Consider the following 23,936-nt stretch of genomic DNA (forward strand, 5'->3'; position numbering starts at 1 on the left):
ACAGGGAAGAGCCATCGAAAGGGAGCACTGACGGACCTGAAATGGTCCGTGAAGTCTCAGACAGCATCCAGGCATGTCTTCTTATGGATATGCCAAAACTTGCAGCTCTACTCATTCCTTCGGTTACATGAGAAGCGCCTCACAGGAGGAGTTTGATATGGATTGCAAGGTGGACAACTGAGAGGCAACTGACTTTGTACTCTTTCAGACATGGCTCCTGAAAGGGTATTTGACAGCTCATTGATCAAATCCTTTTGTAATCTCGTAAAAAAATAATTCAGGGACCTTAGAGCGAAGGTCCCTGATGAACAAACACTTCCCAAATCCATCCATCAACCCGATGATCTTGTTAGGAAGACTGACAGAACTTTCCAAGGCAAGTTTTTTCTTGGCGGCTGCTGCCACAACCATGAAATCTACCGGTACCCCTTTTGTCCAAATCAGTTTGTCCTCTGGGGCAGTGACAAATTTGTCACGTCTCTGGGTAGTAAGTGCAATACAGTCTGGAGTGTTCCATGCCTGTCAAGAGATAAACTCAATGAACTCATCAGTGGGTGGGGTCATCAAGAAGGTAGACTGACAGGCACCAAATGTTGCCAGATACACAGACTCCACAAAGGATTACTGGATTTCCAGCCACCTCTCAGGTTTAAGATGCATCCTTTGTCGTCAAAAAGGAGGTCTTCAATGATGGATTCCACAGTGGAGTCCAAGTGTTGCCTCTTGCATGTCCTTTCCTTGGGGACCTCCTCCATGGGATGTTCCAGAGATATTAGAAGCAGGGGGACCCTGTTGGGAAATCTGAGGTTTAGGTGCCTGCTTTCCTCCACTCACTTTCCTCAGAGAATTATCTAAGTGAGAAGCCATTTGCAGAGTTGTTCAAAGATGAAGGTTGCCAATCCAAAGGAACTGGTAGTGTCTTAACTGCAGAGTCAGGCACAGCTCTCTCCAGAGCCACACAGGATGATAGTTCCCAAGAAGGGAAGGATCTCAGAGAGCATGCCTGTCAGACCCCTCCTGCTCAGACCACCATCTCCCAGAGTTCAAAGTCGGAGCAGAGGTGTTCCGAGTAGAGACTCGGAAAAATCTTGGGGCAGAATCATTCACCTCAGAGCTGACAAAGCCACTTTGGCTCAGAGATGTCTCTGGCTCCCACTGGGACGAAGAACTCAGAGCAATTGTCAGATCTTAAGGGGGGGGGGGGGATCCTCTGATCCAACCCAGATGCTGGGCAGGTTGGATCCAATGGCTCTGATGCGCTGAAGTCAGGAGGAGGAAGATGTGGAGGGGTAGCTGATGCACACAACTCCTGACCCGAAGAGGCAGGAGCCCATGACACATCCTGCACCCAGAGAATCATCTTCACTAATCTCTCCACATCTTCAGAGAGAATCCTGGAAAAGCAAGTCAACACAACTGAATGAAGGGAGATGAAACTCTGTATTCACCCTCCGACCTTGTTACAGTCCTAGAAGATGCATCTGATCCGAGGCATCGTCCTTGCCTGGTTGGGTCAGATCAGAAACAGGTCTACAGATTCTGGCATTTTTGCCTTCAGATCCAAGGTCTTTGATCTTTTATGTAGTTGGATCCAAGGGAGTAGACCACTACAAAAATAAGTCTTTCTTCCCTTGTCCAAGGCTCTGTAGGATGAGGAAGCAGCAGGACTACACTGCCTAGACTGTCCCCCTTGTGGTGCAGCTCCAGAAATTGCAAAGGAGGAAGGCAAAAGACCTTTCAATACAAGCTTATTTTTGCATTCAAACAAAGCCCTGTGGTTGACTGCACGACAGATAGCACAGTCCTCCTGAAGGCATGAAGGTGAAGGGGACCAACGCAATACACAAAACAAAGTAAGAGTCACTAAAAGGTATTTTGCGACCGCATTTCTCACTTTTTAAAGTCATCCAGCTTATCTCAGCCATTACAGCCCAAAGAATACAAGAGAAAAAAAAACAAAAAGTTATGTACTCACCATAACATTCGATGTATGCAGTCCATCTCACCTCACATTCTTACCTGTGGGTTCGGAACCAAACCTCGGCTCCGACTTGGCCATACTCTAGCTCGAAGTCTTTCAATTGGCTGGGCTACAAAGGTATCCCATGCTGCACTGCTCCCTTTCCCCAGATCTTGTTTGCTGCGAGCTAATCATTCACTCCTCTACATGCAACATAGAGAAGGAAGAACATACTAACCAGAAAGGAATTTGAAACCATACCTCAACACCTAGGTCCTCCAGGATGGGGGAAAGGGGGGGGGGCGAGTAAGAATGTGAGGCGAGATGGACTACATACATCGAACGTTACGGTGAGTACATAACTTCTTGATGTTATGTATTCCAATCTCACCTACATCTTACCCATGGGACAACGTCCCCAGCACCTGACTCCTGGGAGGCTCAGTGGAAAATACTCCTGAGCACTGTGGAACCAAAGGAAGACCTGCCTCTGGACACCAAATCCAACTTGTAGTGAGCAACAACAAAAAAAAAAAAAAAATTGTGAGAATATGCCCATCCCAGCAGCAGCACAAATATCATCCATAGACAACCTGGCCGGAAAAGATGTAGATGTAGACAGATCGGGTAGAATGAGCCTTCACTTGAAATGGTAAATCCTTGCCACCTGAAGCATAAATAAATGAATGAAATACAACTGGAAATCCATCTGGACAAAGTGACTTTGGAAACAGGAGACCCAATCCTGTTTTCTGAAAATGAGAAACAACTGATCCGATTTTCTGAGATCCTTCGTTCTATGTAAAAAGAATCGCAATTGTCTGTGCACATCCAGCTGATGAAAAGTAGTTTTGTACCTACCATAAATGTAGATGTCCGATAGATATGCAACTGCAGTCATAACGTATGGGTTGTCCTGCCTCAGGCAGCCCTCGGTCGGCCGGATTCCAAAGTCTGGGTCCGACGTCGGCTGATGTCGCATTTCTCTCAGACGTCAGAGCGGCTGGAGTATATAAGCATCAGCCGACGCCATCTTCTTCAGTGTTTCTTGCCCCAGATGCCAGGTGCCCTCCAATGAAGGCTGTAATCAAATTGGAAGACAATAATAGGTTTCCAGACAATAAATAAGCAATAAACAGATGCACCATAACAGATATCCCCAGCTAAGGATAACAGGGAGAAGAGTGGACCCAAGGCATAGAGGGGAAGGAGGGAGGGAAAACCCGACTGCAGTTGCATATCTATCAGACATCTACATTTATGGTAGGTACAAAAAACTGTACTATGTCCTTCAAGAATGCAACTGCAGTCATAACATATGGGTTGAATACCATAGCTTAGCTGGGGGAGGTGGTATGCTCTAAGAAAAAGGATGGTGTAGCTATCAATCCCTGCAGGACTGCCGAAGCAAAGCCTGCTCTGGATCTGTAATATAAAGGGAGGTTGTAGTGTTTGGAAAATGTATGCACGGAGCTCCATGTAGCAGCTTCTAGAATGTCTTTTGTAGGCACCCCTCTTAAGAATGCTGTAGAGGTGGCTGTAGCTCTGGTGGAGTGTGGTCTGACATTGGCTGGCACACACTTTCCATGGAAGGAATAACAGAATCTGATGCAATGTCCAATCCATTTTGAAATTGTCTGTTTGGAAATTGCTTTTCCTTGTACTCCAGGGGCGTAAGCTACAAAAAGCTGATAAACTTCCTACTGGTCTTGGTTCTGTCTAGGTAGTAGCGAAGTTGTCTGTGTATGTCCAAGGTATGTAACAGTCTTTCCCCTTTGTTCTCAGGATTGGGAAAGTAGGCAGGTGAATTGCTTGATTTAAAGAAACCCTAGATACCACTTTTGGCAGAAAGGTAGGGTTGGTTCGTAAGGAGATCCTGTCTCTGTGAAAAGTTATAAACGGTGGTATTGACATTAGGGCCTGTAATTCCGAAACCCTTCTTGCTGAGGTAATGGCCAGCAGGAAAGCTGTCTTCCAGGAAAGAAATTGTAAATCCACAGAAGCTGCTGGCTCGAAGGGAGGTAGTCAATTTTTCTAGGACAAAATTGAGGTCCCAAGCTGGTACTGGTGCCTTTCTTGGGGGCTTTATATTCTTGATTCCTCTAAGAAATTGCCTTAAAGGATGTGAAAACACAGGTGGATCAGTGTTGTATCTAGCTGAAGCATGTATTTTTATGGAAGAGTATGAGAGTCCGTTATGTAGCATATCTGCCAAGTATTCCAGAATGAGTGGAATGCTCAAAAGTGATGCATCATGACCCTTGTTGGTATTCCAAGTGCTGAATCTCTTCCATTTGGCTGAGTAAGCCTTTCTGGTGGATGGTCTGCGGGCTTCTGTTAGTATCCGCTGAACTTCCGTGAAGAGAGGTAAATTGAGGCTATTTATGGGATCTCCCAAGCTGTTAGCTGTAGCATCTGGATGTTGGGATGAACTGTCCTGAAGTTGTGGAGTCAAAAGTTGGGGCCATTGGGGAAGGGCCCACGTTTTGTTGTGACATATGCTCCGTAGTAGTGGGTACCAGTGTTGTCTTGGCCAGTCTGGAGCTATTCGGATCCCCTTCGGCTGCTCTGCTTTGGTCTTTAGTAACACTGTGGTCATCAGTGGCAGAGGTGGAAATGCATAGATCATTAGGGAGCTCCAGTTGAATGAGAGCATCTATTTTCCATGCTTGTGGATGATATGTCCTTGAGCAGAACTTTAAGTGATGATTGAGGTGGGAGGAAAATAGGTCTACGTCCGGCCTGCCCCATGTCGATGTGAGTCGTATAAAGATGTCTGGATGTAGACTCCATTCGTGGGGGTCTAGGAAATTCCTGCTTAGGCTGTCCGCCAGAACATTGTCTTTGCCTGGAAGAAACTGGGGTTGTAACCGTATGTTCAGACTCAGTGATTTTTTCCCAAAGATTCCTTGTCAGTCTGCAAAGGGGGTAAGAATGAGTGCCCCCCTGCTGGTTTATGTACCACATCACAGTGGTGTTGTCTGTCCGTATTAGTAGGCGGCCTTGTTGAAGTTGTCCAAAGGCCTCGATGGCATGCATTACTGCCAGCATTTCTTTTTGGTTAATATGCAGACGTGTTTCCTTTGGAGACCATTGTCCTTGAATACATCTGCCCTCCATGTGCGCCCCCCATCCAAGGTCTGAGGCGTCTGTGGTCGTGGTCATGGTCTGTGTTATCTGAGGTTTTTTGAACGACATACCTGTGTTTGACTGGCTTACTGTGGCCCACCATAGAAATTCCTTTTGAAGACATGGAATGAGCGGTATTGTTGCTTCTAGGTTGTTGCTGTGTTGAGACCATAAGCTTTTTAGGTACCACTGAAGCTTTCTCATGTGTAGTCTTGCTAGTGGAACCAGGAGAATGCAGGATGCCATGTAACCCAGGGCCTGTAGGAATCTCCTTGCAGTCATCTGGGTGAGCTTTGCTAAACTTTTGAAGTAATGAGTTAACTTCTTTTGCTTGTCTTCTGTCAGGTAAGCCATTTGAGAGGCTGTGTCTAGTTTGGCTCCTAAGAAGGTTATTTGCTGGGATGGCTGAAGTCTTGGCTTTTGAAAGTTGACTGTGTATCCCAGAGCCTGTAGCAAGTGTATGACATAATTCAAGTTTTTTGTCAAGGTTAGTTTGTTGTCCGCTTGTATGAGGCAATCGTCCAGGTATGGGTAGATTTGAATCCCCTGGAGCCTGCAATGAGCAATTACTGATGCCAGGCATTTCGTGAATACTCTGGGCGCAGTAGATAAGCCAAATGGCAATGCTGAGAATTGATAATGCTCTGGCCCTGCAAGAAATCTGAGGTATCTTCTGCAGCTGTGTCTGATAGGGACATGCAGGTATGCCTCCTTGAGGTCCAGAGTAATCAGCCAAGACCCCCTGCCCAACATGGGAAGGAGTTGCTGTAGAGTCAGCATTTTGAACTTTGGTACTATGAGATAAGTGTTTAAAGCGGACAAGTCCAGTATTGGTCTCCACTGAGTTTTTCTTGGAACAAGGAACAGTCTTGAATAAAACCCCTGACCTTGTTCTGGAACTTTTTCTATTGCTTTGATCTGAGCAAGCAGAGAAATTTGCTTGACAGCCTCTGCCCTCTGATTTTGTGGAAGGTTTGGCATCCCTTGTTTTCTTGGCAAGGTATGAAAATGGAACCTGTAACCGTGGTCTATAATGTCCAAAATCCATTTGTCTTTTGTCAGTTTGTGCCAATTTTTTGAAAACAAAGATAACTTTCCACCCAAAGGAGCTTCTGTTTGCTCCTTGGTCAGCGGAGCTAGAGGAAAGTCATTGAGATTGTCCCTGCGGGGCAGGAGAAACCCCTGTGTCACTTCTTTGGTTTGCTGGTTGCCACTGTCGCCCCCTGTAGGATCCTCTGTATTGCCCTCTTCCTCGGGCACGCCTGTTTTTGCCCCTTTGAAATCTTTCAGGATTCGGAAAGGACCAGTTTTTAGAAGGCCAGTTCCTGCTGAATCTGGGTGGCTGAACCTGGAGGAAATCTTTGACTGTCTGAACTGACTTGGCTTTTTCCTCAATGGACTTTAACACATCTTTAGCATTAGCACCAAAAAGCTTGTTCTTTTCCAAGGGTGCATCAAGAAGTTTTGCCTTAACATGATCTGGTAAAGGTTGTTCTTTTAGCCATGCATGTCTACGAATGACCACCCCCGTCATAGCTGCCCTACATGAAGCTTCCAATGCATCATATCCACACTGTAGAAAGTGATTGCTAACCTGCTGAGAATTATGAACAGCCTCTTGCAAAGACTTCCTATCTAAAGGTTCAGGAGAGGCCAATTTTTTCTGTAAATCATCTAACAGGAAATCCTGATATTGAAACATGTCAAAGAGACAATTGAGAGCTCTCATAGATAGTAGTGGAGGTGTAAACCTTCTTCCCCATCTCTCTAAGGACCTTGCTTCCCTGTCGGAAGGCAAAGAGTTTTTGGAGGTGGTAGCTGAAATCCCTTTAGGCCCCTGGGAAATTGTTTCTAAAACAGCATGGGCCCTAAAGAAATGAGAATGGGTTTCTGGGACCCTATAGTATCTGTCAGGCTTGACAGGAGCAGGAGGAAGAGTATCAGAGGTAACACGAGTCCGTATAGATCATCCAAAACATCAAGCACAGGAGGTATAGCTAAGGGTCTGTGTTGGGGTTTTTTAAGGAATGTTCGAAGGCGCTTTCTGGAATCTGAATATTCCTGGCCTTGCCACTGAAAATGCTCCCTCATGGAATGCAGAACTTCCCCAAAAGAAATATCCTCAGGAGGAGAGGCCGAGGGAATGGAGTCCTTTGCATCTGAATCCTCATAGGTCTGGAAGGGCTCTTCCTGGCTTTCGGAGTGAACAGAGTCCTCAAAATCTTCATCTGAAGAGAGAGGGTCAGAGGGTTCAACCCTGGGCCTCTTATCAGGAGGAGGCTGGAATTCTCTCTCAGGATGGGCCTGGGAACCTCTGATCAGGGAAATTAAATCTGCGGCCATAGACATGATTTGAGTTTCAGGAGTAGGCTGAGGTAAGGTTTTAGCAGTAAGATGCTTGGCCTTGCTGACTGCCTTAGCACGTGTGTAGGCCTTGACAGACATGGACATGGGAGGCCTAGCCACTCCACGTGCAGGAGTGACCTTATCAACAGCAATGGTCTCGGGCATTTCCTCGGTTTCAGTATCCGGAGGAAAATCAATAACTGGCGCCGGAGTGGCCTCCGGTATCGGTAATGCGGTGTCTTTGGTTCGGAGCGGTGGAATAACCGCCTCAGAGGGAACCGGGGCACTCTGTTGGTTTTGGCGTGGTGTCGGTGGAAGACGCGGGCCGAGGATGTCGGTCCTGGTCTTTGTTTCTTAGGAGTATGCGTTGTTGGTTGCTCCGACGGCATTATATAATCAAATTTTTCGTCGAAAGTCTTCAGCGAACTCCACCCGGCACCTGAGTGCGCTTATTGTAGCGAGCACAGGCGGCACAGGCCGAGACGTCGTGGTCTGGGCCAAGGCAAGGGAGGCAGTAAGAATGGAAATCCTTATGAGTATTTGTTTACCACAAGACAAACAATTATTTACTTTTTCAGTAATTTCTGACATCGGCTGAGGCAAGAAAAGGTCCCCAACGGGGTACTTAGCTTTTTTGATTACTTCGGTTTCGAAGAATACAGGAGCTGACCGACCGGCACTTGCGAACTGCTTCTGCTTCGGGCACCGCGCGGCAAGAAAGACTGAAGATGGCGTCGGCTGATGCTTATATACTCCAGCCGCTCTGACATCGGAGAGAAATGCGACAGCCGACGTCGGACCAAGACTTTGGAATCCGGCCGACCGAGGGCTGCCTGAGGCAGGACAACCCATATGTTATGACTGCAGTTGCATTCTTGAAGGACATTCTAAATTTTGCCTTGTTCGAGAACTCTGGAAAAGAATACAGGTAGTTCAATGGCTTGGTTTAGATTACTGATGGAAGCCACTTTTGGTAGGAAGGCAGGGTTAGGTCTGAGAGAAACCCTGTCCTTATGAAAAATCAAGTAAGGTGGTCAAACTGAGCTCCGAAAAATGTCTGGCTAAAGTGATGGCTAAAAAAGATGGTCTTCCAAGTCAAATATTTTAAATCTGAAGTGGCTGCAGGCTCGAAGGGGGATGAAGTGAGATATTGTAGAACAAAACTTAAGTCCCAAGGCATAACTGGTTCAAAAACTGGAGGACGAAGCAGCACAGTGCCCTTCAGGAATGCCTTACAAAGTCTGTGTGCCATGAGACTAGGCTCATCAGCAACATGAAAAGTGGAAATAGCCGCCAACTGGACTTAGTTGCTGCCGCTGATCCTTGGTTGAAAAGCATGGAGAGGAACTCCAGGACTGACTAAATTGGGAGATGTACAAGGATCAATTTGTCTTGCATGCGCCCAGATGGAAAATCTCTTCCATTTGCTGGAACAGATTTTTCTGGTGGAAGGCTTATGGGAAGACCGAATATGAACCACTTCCAACGAAAAATGATGAAGCCTGACTAATGATGGAAGTGGAGGAGCCAGGCTGTCAGCCGGAGGGTCTGAAGAGAGGGATGGAGCTGCCCTGACATACGAGTCAGCAAATCTGGTTGAGGGTCCAGAATCCAGGGGGCATCCACCAGGTTAAGGATGGAGGAAGGGGAACCAAATTTGACGAAGCCAGTGTGGAGCAATCATTTTGCTTCCCCAAAGATTGCGCTTTCTGAATAACCTTTGTCAGAGGAACAGGAGGGAAGGCATACAGTAGACCAGAGGGCCAATCGTGAACTAGAGTTTCCCTGGGTGACTCCCCCTGAGGGGGGATAAGGGTGAAGTAGCTGCTGCATTTGGTATTGAGGGGGCTGGCAAATAGGTCGCAGCAAGGCTGACCCCACCTGCGGAAAATCTGCTCCGCAACCTGATTGTTCGGGGACCACTCGTGAGGCATCAAAATAGCTCTGCTCAACCTATCGGCAGTCACAGTGGACTTCCCCAGAATGTGCGTTGCTACACGTAAACGTTGGGAAGCCACTGCCCCACTCGCATGGCCTCTCTGCAAAGGGGATACGACTTGGTACCTCCCAGTTTGTTTAGATACCATATCACCAACAGTCTCGAGTGGATCGCAATAGCCCTGAGAGGAAGAAAGCTCTGAAGTGCTTGCAACACTAGTAGCACTGCTCTCATCTCCAGGACATTGATATGCAGATGCATCTCGTATTCCTGCCACGTGCCTTGGACTGTCCTGCCTAGATAATGCCCCACCCTATCTGGGAGGAATCTGTGGTCACTGTGGCAACCGGAGGGGACGAACGAAGGGTTTTCCCACGTCAAGGTTGCTGGTGTGAAGCCACCAGTGTAGATCCTACTGCACCTGTTTATTATTATGAGATGAGAAAGAGGAAGATGTTGCAGAGACCACTGGGCGAAGAGTAACCACATGTGTAGCCTCGCCAAAGGAACCAGCATAATTGTAGCAGCCATCGTGCCCAACAATTTGAGGATCAATCTTGCCTTCACTCTTCTCAAAAGGGAGTAACGCATACACCTGCTGTTGTAAACTTTGAATCCTTTCTCTTGATAAGAATGCCCCCTCATGGGCACTGTGTCTAACTTGGCGCCTATAAAGGTGACACTGCAAGGGCGAAAAGGCAGACTTCTCAATTTAGAGTTATGCCCAATTGTTGACAGTTTGATCATGGCGTCTCTAGTTTGTACAAGTAGATGCCTGGTGATGGCAGAAAGGAGCCAGTCGTCCAGGTACGGAAACATTTGGAATACCTGATGTCTGTCTCAAGTGAGCCGTTACTACTGCCATGCATTTGGTAAACACCCTGGGGGCTGTGGTGAGACCAAAGGGCAGGGCGCGAAATTGAAAATGACTGGCTCCCAGCCGGAAGCGTAAATTAGTTCTGGATGCCCTGTCCAGCTTTATATGGTAGTAAGCATCCTTGAGGTAGAGGGAACACATCCACACTTTTCCCAACAATGGGAGAAGAGATTGCAACGTGACCATTCGGAACTTCTTTACATGGGTGTTCAATCTGCAGAGATCCAAAATGGGTCTCAGGTCCCCTGTTCTTTTCGGCACCAAAAAGAATCTGGAACAAGTCCCTAATCTAATCTGGTCTGAGGGGACAGGCTGGATGGCTCCTTTTTCTAGCAGCTTTAAAACCTCAAGCTGCAGAATCCCTTTGATCGGGTGGAACATCTGGTATTTTTTTTGATCAGAGGGGGAGCTGAAGAGAAGGGAATGCGAGATCCTCCGGAAATTATTTTAATACCCATTGGTCCAGAGTTATACTTCGCCAGGCCTCTGGGTATAGTGAAATGCGACCCTCGACTGGCTCCGGAAATGCACAGTCGGGCCTCCCATCAAGAGCGCTGGTAGAGAGAACCACAAAAGGAATCGCAGTCTCCCTGGTTACGCGGCCTCCTCTGCCCCTAGGGTGGCGTCTACCAGAATTACCACCCCCTCCGCTGCCTCTGGAGGGGGACTCGCCTTGTGCATCATGAAAAAATCTCAGATTTTTTGAACCACATCTTCCCACCCCTCTGGGTCTTGGGATAAGGCCTAGAGGGTAGGGAAAAACTGATTCCCACAGCAGACAGTTTTTCCCTCTTGCTCGCACCTAGTAAGTGCCCTTCACCTTGGCTCCGAAAAAGGAGGAACCATCAAACGGGGTGCTGGTGAACGTAGACTTGAAGGCCTCCATGAAATTACAGAGGAGCATACAGGAGTCTCTCTAAGAGCAACTCCCAAACTCGCTGCCCTACCCGCTGCATAAGAGATCAGCTTCATGGAGGAGTTAGCAATAGAGTTGAGGGTAGACATCTGACCTTGAGCCACCGCAGCAGAAATGTTACCCTGTATAGTATCTCCAAGCTCTTTCAGATCATCTCTTTGAAGCCGTGTAAAATGAGAAGTAATTCAGTGACCACAGTGTAAAGGCCGCTGAAGAAAACATACTCTTCCCGTACCAGTCCATGGTCCTAGACTCCTTGTTAGGAGGATGGATGGTAGACAAGTCTCAAGCCACTTCTTGATGGCCGCTGCCACCACCATGGCATCTACAGGAACTCCCTTGGATGGAAACTCGTCAGAGGGGGATGGACAAGAATTTATTGGGTCTCCTGGGGACTGGTTCCAGAGTCAGGGATTTCCCACACCCTTCGACAAACCAGATTTAAAAGCTCGAAGGGTGGGAACACCCAGGAGGCGGAGGGCTGTGACCCAAAGGCCTTCAGGAACACAGACTACTCCTCGGAGGGAGCTTTGGAGGGCCAGTCACCCCTCTGCTTCACAATTTCCAGGGTGTCAGAGAAAGACATCCTCGGAGAAGGACTTGGGACACCTTCCGATTCCTCGAGGTCAGTGTCTGACATGGACTTATCTTGGGAGTCAATGTGCTTCCTCTTGCACATTCTTTTTCTGGGTGGCTCCTCTTGCAAAAACACTGAGGGGCCCTCAGAAATAAGGGGACCACTCATGGGGGTATCCTGAGGCCTTGGTCTCTGCAGTCGCAAGATAGAGGGCGATCAGAGACCCACACCGGAGCTGGAGGGGACAGTGTCAGTACCGAATGAAGTCACTGAGGACCTGACCAGTGCGCTCCGCACGGCCTCGACAGCTGGGCCCCCAGCTCCGAAGATCGACCAGCCGTGGAAGACCTCGGAGCATAAGGGAAGGTCCAAAGCTGATGCAGGGGTCAGGCTTCCAAGCCAAAGCATCGAGAGGGAGGCTAGGAGACGAAAAGCGACCCGAGGCCTCCCCCTTGCGTCTGAACGTGGAACCATGAGTCCTGGACCCCGTGGAAGGAGCAGACTGGGTCGGAGCTGAAGCCAGAATGTGCCATCGGAGCAGACCTGGGGACATCTGATGGCACCGACCACTCTGGTTCCGAACGCTGAGATTCGATTGAAAGTATCGACGCTGGTTGGGTGACAGGCTCCGGAGCCGAAAACAATTTTGCCAGAACCAGTGACTGGAGAAGTCTCTGCACCACTATCTACATCTGAAAGAGTCCGGGAGGACCTAGAAGATAAGGAGATCTAGACCTCCTTTCTGAAGGAGACCTACGAGGAGAAGAGACCGGCCTAAAATTTGGAGACCGGCTCTGAACTAGCACCTCCGTAATTGGCTCCGAGGGACTTTGAACCGAAGCAGATTTGGTCAATATACTAACTTCCTGCGGCTCAGAGGACAGTGGAGCAGAGGATGCCACAGAAGATTTCACTACTTTCTCCGGAGGCTCCGGGGATGCAGATGGAGCCGGAGAACGCTTGTTTGCCTTAGAAGTTTTGACCTTAGAGGGAGAGGATTTAAAGCTAGAAGCCCTTCCCAAATCCTCCTCGAAGGAAGGTTTCAAAAGTTTTCAAAATTCGTTTGTTCTTCCTCTGAAGAACACGCATGCTAAATGCATGGCAAAAAGTACAAGATTCCTGGAGGTGAATAATCCTCAGACAATAAACAGTGTCCAGTGGACATTTTATAACCACATTTAGTACACTTCTTAAAGCCCGAGGGCTTATGCGCTTTCGTATCCTTAGACGCGGTGAAAGAAAAACCAACAGTTGATATATATAAAAAGCACGGGAATTAAGCAAAACCACAACAGACAAATACACAAGACCTCTAACTTAATCGGTCTCAACAGGAAACACAAGGAAAGACTAGGTCCTTGAATTTAAATGGTCCTAGCCCAAATGATAGGTACCTACTAAACTAACAAGAAACAGAAGGGGCGGACTAGGTCCTCTAACTGAAACAGGCCTAGCCCATACAGGAAACAGCGGGACACCACAAAAGACAATACCAGAAAACAATTTTTTTTACCAAGGTTAGATCAGTATACACACACGAAAATAGCTTTTTATTTTTGAAGCAAAAACTGTCAAGACAAAAGTGATACTTAGCCACAGCCAAGAGCGAGACCATGTCCGAGCTATATGAGCAGCAAACGAGATGGGGAAAGGAGCACTGCAGCACGGGATACCTTCTTAGCAGAGCCAACTGAAAGACTTCGAGCTAGAGTATGGCAGAGTCGGAGCAGAAGTTTGGCTCCGAACCCACGGGTAAGAATGTAGGCGAGATTGGACTACATAACATCTTCTATTTTCTACTAAATATTTAGCAACATTTGTAAAAAAGAGAAAGTACAGTGACTAAAGAGAAAAAAATTACCATCAATGGTAAAGTAGGTCACACTGCAAAGTGCAGGAAAAAAAGGTACTATCAGTAGTATTGTAAGGTAGTTGCATACGAAAAGGTTAAAAAGGGAGAAAGGTATTTAACTGTATTCTATTTTACATCATCAATAGGTTAAGCATTTAAAAAGTGTTTAAATAGAAGGCAACAGAAAAATTACTGAAAATTCACTTAGCTGCCCAAGAGCAATTGGAGAAACGACATCTTCACTAAGTGGCAAACGAGATCTGAGGTAACAGAAGGGTGCATTATGGGTAAGGGAAGAGCAAGAGTGCTTTTTGGTTACCACGAGCTATTTCAATAGCCAAGTCAGATTAGAGGATCCGATCCCACAAGTTTGAGGAAGAATGAAAACAGACCTCACCAGATCTTATTTCTTCTGTGAAACTCGTCCCCTGTATATCATGTTGTGCAACAGTGTTACAAATAGAGATGAAAATATCGAGGATAGCATTTTTTTTGCCCAGAGACTTCTTTCCTTGACTTCAACTTGACAGGATAAAAACTAATGTAAACAGATTCCCAATCAATTTTGTAAGTGAAATCAATATGGCTCTGGGTGGTTTATGCAAGGCATACCTTTTCAAGACGCTGCCACTAAGTTTGTGCCACATGAAAGGTTCTGCTGTGCACTTCACTGCTGGAATGTCCTGCTTGCTGCAATTTGTTTTTAATTTAAATGCTACGAATGGTATCTTTGCTTCTGATCAAACACATGTATCTATTTCAGGCATCCAGGCCAAGATTCAGTATCATGTGCACTGTGCATCTGTCCAGAACACTGTATGATGGCCCCAACTGTGTTCTCTCAGACATATGCAACTCTAGCACAATACTGCTGGATACTTCATACACGACTCCTACGTGTATGTCACAAAATATCCATGAGCACCATCACTCCTCCATATCATGCTCCAAATTAGGTTGAGGAAAAAAAGTACTTGTTCCCATGAAAACAAAACCTTATACCTGCTCTACAGGCTCGGACCACTGCAAACATTTGCATTACAAAAACAACTGAAACAATTCAAGTTTTGCTCCTTCCCCAAAAGCAACTCCGTGTAATGTCAAACACATTTATCAGGATTAGAGTGCTCATTCCCAGTTTCATATTAATTTTCGAATATATACATACCCATCCACGAACTTCCTCCCCTAATCTCCAAAAACTTTTACCCATACACACTGCCACTCAAAATATTAACAATGTACAGCTGTGAACCAACAGTGATGAGTATGACCACAAAAATGAAAGTGCCTCTCTGACACACACGCCCCATTCATTTAGTAATCAAAACAATTCTATCTCAGAACATACTATTTGTATTTTCCCCAAGTACATTTCACTACAGAGAAAGTCACACAGCCTCAACATCACTGTGATGTAGATTTGTCGCTGAACTACCTTTGCAATGACTCAATTCCATCACAAGTTAAACCAATAAGTTGGGGCAACAATGCTATCACCAGGAAAAAAAGTCAAGAGAATTTCTTTCATGCACTGACCGTTTCTATGGAATGCCCAACAGGACATCAAAAGTTAAACACTTCACAGGGAATTACATGAGAGGTGCAGCATAACACGATAAAAAGTAACAGAAGAGAAAGAACGCAAATCATGAAAATTCTTCAAATCTAGCCAAGAAAATACGCTACAATCCAAAATGCAGGGCTATCTAGAATCATGACTGAAAGCATAAGGTACAGAGCAGATAATCTATGTAAGTGAGAGCGGTTTTCTTTTGTCTGCAACTGCTGAATTATGTTGGACTTTGACACAGTCTTGAAAGACGACATTCATGAAGCAGATTAACGAATGGGGGGGCTGGTACCAAAAACACATGGCTGTAGCGCACAGCATTGGTTGCAACAGTTCAGAGTTGCATAATGCAATAAATGCCATACTTATTTTAAAAAAGGGGAACTAGCTTTTTCTTTTGGGGGGGGGGGCTATTGCAAGGCAATGCTCTCCCAGACAATAGCTCAGACAGTCCAGGGAAAAGCGCACAGAATCTTCCTGACCACACCAGACCTAGACGTTCCAACAAAGAGCTTCACCATCCCTAATCCACAGTTTGTACAGCCTGTACAAATACAAAAACTTGCCTGGAGATCCAACAAAAGCAGGCATGGAAGGTAAGCACTACAGCTCGCATCAAATTTAAGAAAAGCTAACAGTACCCAAGAAGTACTATACAGTTGTACACGTTGCACTTACCCATACCAGCAGATATTTGAATTCTCCCCTGCTTCAGTGGACCTTTAGGTTATTAGTCTCTCTTCCAAGATATATCCAGACAGCTTCCAAAGGTTCTGCAGCCCACCCACCCCCAAATTGCTAAATGGGCAGCCCGACGAAAGGGGGGAAAGCCAGTTTTCCTGCCCAAAATGAAAACGACAATCACCCAATGGACCAAACAAAGAAGCACGTACAAAACTTTATTTCCACTGTAGTGCTTCGGTGTAACCACCTTCCAGGAGTCCTGCCCAAGAGTTCAGTGTACTCACCCAGAGACCCAAAAACAAGAACATTTCTAAATAGATACACAGCCATGCTTGTGCACATATGTATATACTAATAAATTATATATATTTACGCACGCACATTTTATATATATATATATATATATATATATATATATATATATATATATATATATATATATATATATATATATACACATATATATATATATCTATATATCTATATATATATCTATATACACACAAAGACACCTCTACACACTATACATATCAGTATTTGTACATACGTATATAAATATATACGTCTACATATATACATGTGCGCGCACACACATATATGTATATATATATATATATATATATATATATATATATATATATACACATATATATATATACATACATACATATACACACACACACACACACACATATATATAAACACGGGCAAAGGCAAAATGGAGGAGGATGTCGCTACTGCAACATTAAGTAATTTAAACAATTATACTAAGTGGAACGTACAACTGTACTAAGTTTGTTATTCCCACTGCTGCAGAACCCTTTAGGCCGTATGGGTCTATTACAAAGCCTATCCAACCTGGAAGGAAGGATATATATCCAGGAATGGATAGGTGCGTTTAAGCATTTCAGATGACCAGCCACACCTTCTTATAAACTGCTTTGATAGTCATAGGTTCATCATTCCCACCACTGCAATAATCTCTGGGCTACATGGGTTCATGTCCACGCCGAAGAAAAAACCAAATTACCAGCTTCACAAGCTCTGCTCTCCCCACCTTCATCTGAATGCTGTCTAGCCCCAAGGATGGAAATCCAACAGTGAAGATTTATTCAGTACCAGTGTTTTAAATGCTTTATAAAAGTTACGTACTAGGAACCATGTAGTGGTCTTTAGAATAATTTTACAATCCACCACTTTCCAGTATGCCAACACACAAAGTTCTAAAAGAATGTGCCCTGACAATGTCTGGAATGGATGTGCCATGGTGAGAATAACTGGAAATTTGGACACAGGATAGCCCATTTTAACCCACAAGAACTGATCAGCTTTTCCAAAGGACTTTGTTCAGTCAAGATGCTACCAAAGCATGCAGAATCCCCATACTGACATTTAGGTTTGGAGTAAAACTGGGAGACTGATGGTTTGATTAAAACACGGGTATGTTCTTAATGTGACATTACCGCCTTATAACAGCAGGAAAGTTCACACATCATAAGAGCTTACAGCTCATAATGTTATTGCAGGTATGAGAGAAATAAGTGTAAAAGCCCTTTCATAAACTGTTTTAAACACAGAGACAAAGATCCATGGACAGACATGCTGAAACAGCAGCAAGATGAACTTTTAGAGGTATACCAGAAGCCAGACGAAAGGGACCTGTACAAATATTTGACCACCAGTGGTACAAAATCCTTGATGGGCCTCTGTATTGGTTAGGCACTAGCGAGAGAAGGAAAGCCTCCACTTAAATATATGGTTTTCTAATAAGCTTCACATCCTGAAATAAATGCCTAAAAAAGCATTCGAAATGAAGCAATGCAGTCAGTTGCAGTTGATTGATACTAACCAGAATTGAAGTCCTGGTCTTATGCAAATACATTAAATCCGTAAAGAAGCTTGTGTTAACTGTCACTGGTCAATTCCACAAGGAGAATGAATGTCGCCAGGGCCAAGAGTCACCACAATGCTGTGTGTGATATCCTTCAGAATTACCCTGGATATTAGTGGAAAAATACGAGGAACATTACCATCCAAGGGGAATAAAAATGCATGTTTTTTTAGGCTTGCTTGCAAGGAGCCCCACTGTAGAATGTGCAAGAAGGTGACAGATGTGAGGTGTACGCAGCAAATAGCTCCTGAAAGATCCCCACCCTCTATTCAATTTCCATTCGAGAAGGTGATGTCCTCCTGGCCAGGTTAGCATACTTGCCACTATACTTTGTTCTGACAGAATGCAAGATGCTTTGGGAGTAGGGGTTAAGGAATGCCATCTCCCACACAATTAGTCAGCTTGAATGGGAGTACAACCTTGCCTTGTACCTATACCTCCCTGCTTTTTTACATACTACTAGACAACTCTAATTACTTGAGGTCCTGGTGACCATAGGTGATGGCGTGATATCAAGGAATGGATCACAGCCAACATCTTTATACCAACTTTACAGGCACTTCAGACTTTGCTTAGGGAGCAGTTTCCATGGGGTAAAAGGTGCAAGGCCTGTGATAAAAAAATAGGTTTGGGATTAAAGGAGAGAAAGGGAAGACCTAGGTTCAGCTGAATTTGTTGTCTCAACCAATGCAGTGTTAGCTTTTTAGAAAGCCAGAAACTTCTGAGTTTGAAGCTGCAGAGGATGTAAATGCTGGGTTCATGAATTTATAATTTTTTTTATTTTACATATAAACTACTGCATCTTTATTGTATGCAATCTGGCTAGGGGAATAATGAGCACAGCAGAACCTATGAACTCTACGAGATTGACTGGAGAAGTTCTCAGTCTCCAGATAAAAATCCAATTTGCTGCGAGTCAAAAACGTTTTTTTGATGAAAGGGAAGCCAGCTGAGAAATCCTGTGAGATGAAGCCAAGGATTTTGCAACATCTGGAAGCTCAGATAAGAAATGACCCATGTTAATGGCACACAGCACCCCGATAAATACCCTGCAAAAATAAGTCAGCCAATCCAAATAATGAAATGTGCAAAAAGTCAGTCTGAAAAAAGCTATAACTGATGCTAGGCATTTCATGAACGTCCTGGAATGTACAGAAAAAAAAGCCGGTGGCTATGTGAATGTGGCAATAAGCATATTTTAAGCAGTATTACTATGTAACCCATGGGAAGAATAAAAAAGGCAGCAGATTCTGCAAGGTCAACATTTTGAATTTTGTCACTTACACACAGGTCATCTCTAACAGGCCCTTTCATTGGTACTATAAATATACTGATGTGCCGTCTGACTTAACGGACACTGGTTTGAACTCCTAACTGTTCAGAGTTGAATAAAATGATTGAGTTAAGAATATATTTTGAAAAAACTGCATTTAAACTATCTGCTTTAATACTGCTACACTCAAGTGGGCTACCTTGCAATGCACTTGAGTTTTCAGTGCAGTTTTATCTGCTTTCTGGGAAAAAAAAATCTAAGCTTCTTTCCTGTAACTAGTCTAGTGCATATACAGATTGGATTGTAAGCTTCTGAGTGGGGCCAACGTCTTCTCTTCAATTTTTCCCTTAGATCTGCTAGTTATCTCCTCTCCTGCACTTTTACTAGCTTATTAGTTTTAGCACTTTACCAGACTTCTTGTAGCAATTATTGTAGCACACAAAAGTGCTATCAGCACTAAACGTTCAAGGAAACTGCTCCAGTATTTATTCAATGTCCACCCCCCAAGCATGTTTAAACGTCAGTTCCCTGTGCTTTCTGCTATTAACCTGGTGAACTTGGGCATCCGGAGGCAACGTAGAAACTGCATCATGTACACGGACAGCCCTCTACTCTTACCTCCCAACACTCAGACTTGAGATGCACTCATATCCAAACTGGAAGCCACAAACTCTCCAGCCAAGACGGGAATAGCTAGTCAAGAGGAAAAGGTAAACACTCCAGAATACACACTAGCACTGCCTTCAAATAAAAACAAACCACACACCCACCTTCGCGAAGGCTCTCAAAAACCAACCCAAAGAGGAAAGACCAAGGCAGAAACACCCCTGACCACAACACACTAATCACGAGACACGACTGTATGCCACTCAACCAAAGCCCCGAAGGCAAAACAGCATGTCCAAACACACTAGTCATGTGTGACTCGATTGTGATGCACACTGATGTCCCACTCACTAGGTTGAATAAAGGATAAAGCAACAATCAGCTGCCTGCCAGGATCCACCACATAATGCATGCACTCGGGTCCCTCAATACGTACAAATGACACTGGCATTGTACATGTACAAGTGAATGACCTGAGACGTACCTCCCTGGACTACATGGAGGAGCTCTTGAATTATGTAGCACAGGCGGTATAAACCTAGCCCTGAGCAGCATCCTACCAACACCCAGAAGGATAACACAGAGTACAAGAAAACCGATTTCAACAAATGGATAAGTTTCTGGGGTCAGTAAGGGGATCCAGTATCTGTCCGCCTGGGATGACATGATTGACAGACAATGCTTTGCCAGAGATGGCCTGCATCTGTCACCTCTGGGCTTCCAGATACTGGCCAAGGCTCTTGCCACCCCTATAGTGCCTTTTTTTAGGTGGTGTTCCAAAGACCATATTACCACCATAACAGCTACAAACAAATGTAATCTGGCAGTCATGCTGCTCAACACCAGAAGTCTAAATCTCAAAATGCACTCGCTTGAAGCGCTCCTTAAAATGGAGAACATAGACATTTGTGTTGCAACAGAGACCTGGTTCAAGGCAGCAGAAAGCACCCCTGCACTACCAGGTTACAACTCATTCCACGCCTTTCGACCCCAGAACTTGCACCGAAGCTCCAAAGGCAGTGGTGTTTCCATATTCATAAAGGATGCACACACCTCCAGACTGAAGACAACATAATGCATCTGAGATGCTTCAGGTGCAGTTAACATTGGGTAAGACAGCGATTCGGGTCGTAGCCTGCTACAGGTCCCCAACCATGTCCCAAGATTCACTCCACATTCCTAAGCACCCTGGAAAATATTAGGGTTCAACCCAACACTTTCATACTGGGCAACTTCATATAACGCTCCATTAAACTGGGAAAACTAATTATGTACCAATACACTTGCTCAATGCTGTCTGGAATTCATTAATTCCAACGTTCTGGACCAGCTCGTTCTTACCCCCACTAGAGATGGCAACATCATTGACCTGGTCATTACTAACATTGGTGACAGTTGCTCTATACAAACACTAATCACGTTGGAAATCCACACCACTCCCAACCCCCACAAAGATAACCACCATGAAAAACTTCACCAAAGCTAACTTTGGGCTCCTAAAAACAGAGGTGGCTAACTTCAGGACACCCATGAAAATGGAAAATAGTTGCATGACCGCTGAATCATACACCAATGCACTGTAAGAACATTGGCACAAATGCATGGATCGTGCCAAACCCAATAGAACCAAGATGCTCTCCTCAAAAAAAAAAAAAAAAAAAAAAAAAAAAAAAAAAAAAATTTTAAAGGAAGCCAATCTGGTCGTCCCCTGCCATAAACAAACTCTACAACAGGAGGCGGAAACTGATGCAGAATATGGTGAAGTCCCAAGACTGGAAAAACTCGCTTAACTTCAACAAAAGGGTGAGATCCTTCATCAAATCCTCTAAAGCTAGCTATGAAAACAAGTAAAGACAACCACAAGGCCTTCTATAGTTATGTAAAGAATCTCCACGGCAATACCCAGATTTGCTCTGAGCTACTGCACAATGGTACCTCCTATACTGAACAAACATATATTGCCAATACACTGGCCGACAGACTCAGTGCTAACTTAGCCCCCACCCCCCAAAGGACCATTCAATACCAGTAGATGGTCAGGAACCCAGTATTACTGCTGCTCAGGTTAAAACAGCACTGTCTCCAAAGCCAATAATTCATCTTCTATGGGACCTGACAATATCCCTGGCTGAGAGTGAACTGGCACCTCACCTGTGTGCCCTGCTCAATCACGGCCTCACCTCAGGCTTTGTCCCCACTGAATGGAGCACTGCTACAGTCATCCCTCTCCACAAAGGAGATGCGACCACAGACCCTGGGAATTATCGCCCAATTAGCCTGATGAGTCTGATATGCAAAACTATGGAACACATCACCACGGACCTAATAAAGATATAGGCAATCTCCAAACTCTGGATCCTACACAGTTTGGTTTCTTGAAGGGTAGACCATGCCTGCTTAACTTGGTTGACTTCTTTGAGTCAGTCACAAGAGCTGTGGATGAAGGCAAGGTACAGCCTACCTCAAACTGGCCAAGGCCTTCCGATACCATTCCCCACTCAGAAATAATAGAAAAACTCACTAAGCTAGGCATCAACCCCTATATCAAATAGGTGGGTTGCAAACTGGTTCACACATAGAACCCACAGTGTGAGAGGAGCTAAACCCAAGTCAGAATGCCAACCAATCACAAGTGGAGTCTGACAGGGTTTGGTCCTGGGACCTCTCCTTTTTGGTAACCACTTCTCTGACGTCCATGCCAACACGAAGGGACTCTGGCTGACAAATTTCACAGATGATTGCAAGTTGGGAGATATTAACTCCAAGTGATGTTGACATCCTACAGAAAGGCCTCAATGACAGACTGGTGTCAGAATCATGGCCTTAAGCTCAATGCCAAAAAATGTGTAGTCATCCCCTCAGGAAAAACTCTGTTCCCTTGAATTATCACACCAATTGTAGTCCACTGAACACAGAAGGCGTTGTAAGAGATATGGGAACACAGGTTGACCTCAACCTCTTAACCACCACGTTGCCACTGTGGTCGGAAAGTCCTATATGCCACATCTCATTACTAATGGTTTTGCATCCAGGAAGAAAAGTCCTAGTCCCCCTCTACTCTTCCCTCATTAGGCCACTCTAGTTCAATGCCTCATTTGGCATGTACCTCACTAGACACCTGCAACAACTGGAGAGACCGCAGAAGTACCCCACAAAGAGGATCCTAGGCCTTAAACACTTGTCCTACATGGACAGACTATTCTCAGTCTTAAGAGGTGATCTCTGCTTGAATTACAAAGCCATGTATGACCCAGCTCTGTTAGAAATACTACATCTAAAGAAATCCCAATCCCTCCACACCACATGCTCCAGAGACCTCAACCTCATTACCACAATCAACAGAACATGCTGAAGGACAGGTTCATAACCCGGAGACAGTCCATGCTATGAACAGACTACCCTTCATGTCAAATAGAGCACCTCACTGGCCCTCTTCAAGAGAAATCTTGATGAGTGGATGGGACATAGAAAATTCACCACAGGGATCACTCCAATGGCTCTACTCGAGAGGGGCACTAGGAACCAAGGTCAGGTGGCACGATGCCAATGTAATCCTATGGGCTAGGCTTGTAAAGGCTAAAGGGCCATTAGCCTAGTACACACCTATGAACATGAAAAATGTTAAGCCCAATTAATGTTTCTTTTTCATCATATTTGAGAACCCATGTTGCAGATGAATCAAACAATAGCTCCTCAGGTGAAGCAAAGTAAGATTTTTAGCAGTTGCACTGGCCTAGACACAGTATCTGCACATACACAAAACGTGTTTGCACATCTAGGATAAGGTAAAAATAAAAATAACTTTCAGAAGTAAAATAGCAAATTCCCATATACTAACCACAATCCTCCACACGTATCCCTTATAATTCTGAAAGCCAAGTCAAAGGTTTTGTAAGCTGCAATAACAGTAAATGTTCAAATACTTTACTGCCTAAACAGCCTTTAGTTATTTGGGTTGGATCCTACCCAGTATACAGCAACCAGCCAGTGACACAAAGCTCTAGCTCGATACCATACCTTCACTATGACTGCCAACTATGAAACATCCAACCACACGCTCAAGACTTGGAAGGGTGAGTCAAGCTGTGTGAACCTCGTATTCTGACAGCCGAAATGTCGAATAACGCCACTACTGTCTGAACTTGCCACCACCTATGACCCCACATCAGTGCACTACTCAGGGTTTGGAGCTGTAGGGCGGTTCTGCATTTGGCATATTTTTCACTCTGCTGGTACAGGACATGCTGACATCCGAGGCAAGTTTGGGGGAAATGCACAACCCGACCTTTTTAGTGGCAAGTATACAACAAGTA

The 23,936-nt window shown here is 45.0% G+C and overlaps 1 protein-coding gene across 2 annotated transcripts in view; it reads right to left on the reverse strand.

The window, feature by feature from the left end:
• The window catches only part of SRSF6 (serine and arginine rich splicing factor 6), an 826,370-nt gene that overhangs the window by 761,169 nt on the left and 41,265 nt on the right, over positions 1-23,936 (reverse strand). The window contains exon 1 of one of the 2 annotated variants that reach the window (XM_044090110.1): positions 14,209-14,258. The exons of the other annotated variant lie outside the window; for it this stretch is intronic. Coding sequence (XP_043946045.1) covers positions 14,209-14,243 — 35 coding nt within the window. The 5' untranslated portion in view covers positions 14,244-14,258. Of the gene's footprint in view, positions 1-14,208; positions 14,259-23,936 lie in introns of those variants that run through there. 2 annotated transcript variants of the gene reach the window in all.

The sequence above is a fragment of the Protopterus annectens genome, chromosome 12.part0 (genome assembly GCF_019279795.1).
Source record: "Protopterus annectens isolate FY-2018-M chromosome 12.part0, PAN1.0, whole genome shotgun sequence".
Lineage (NCBI taxonomy): Eukaryota > Metazoa > Chordata > Ceratodontiformes > Protopteridae > Protopterus > Protopterus annectens.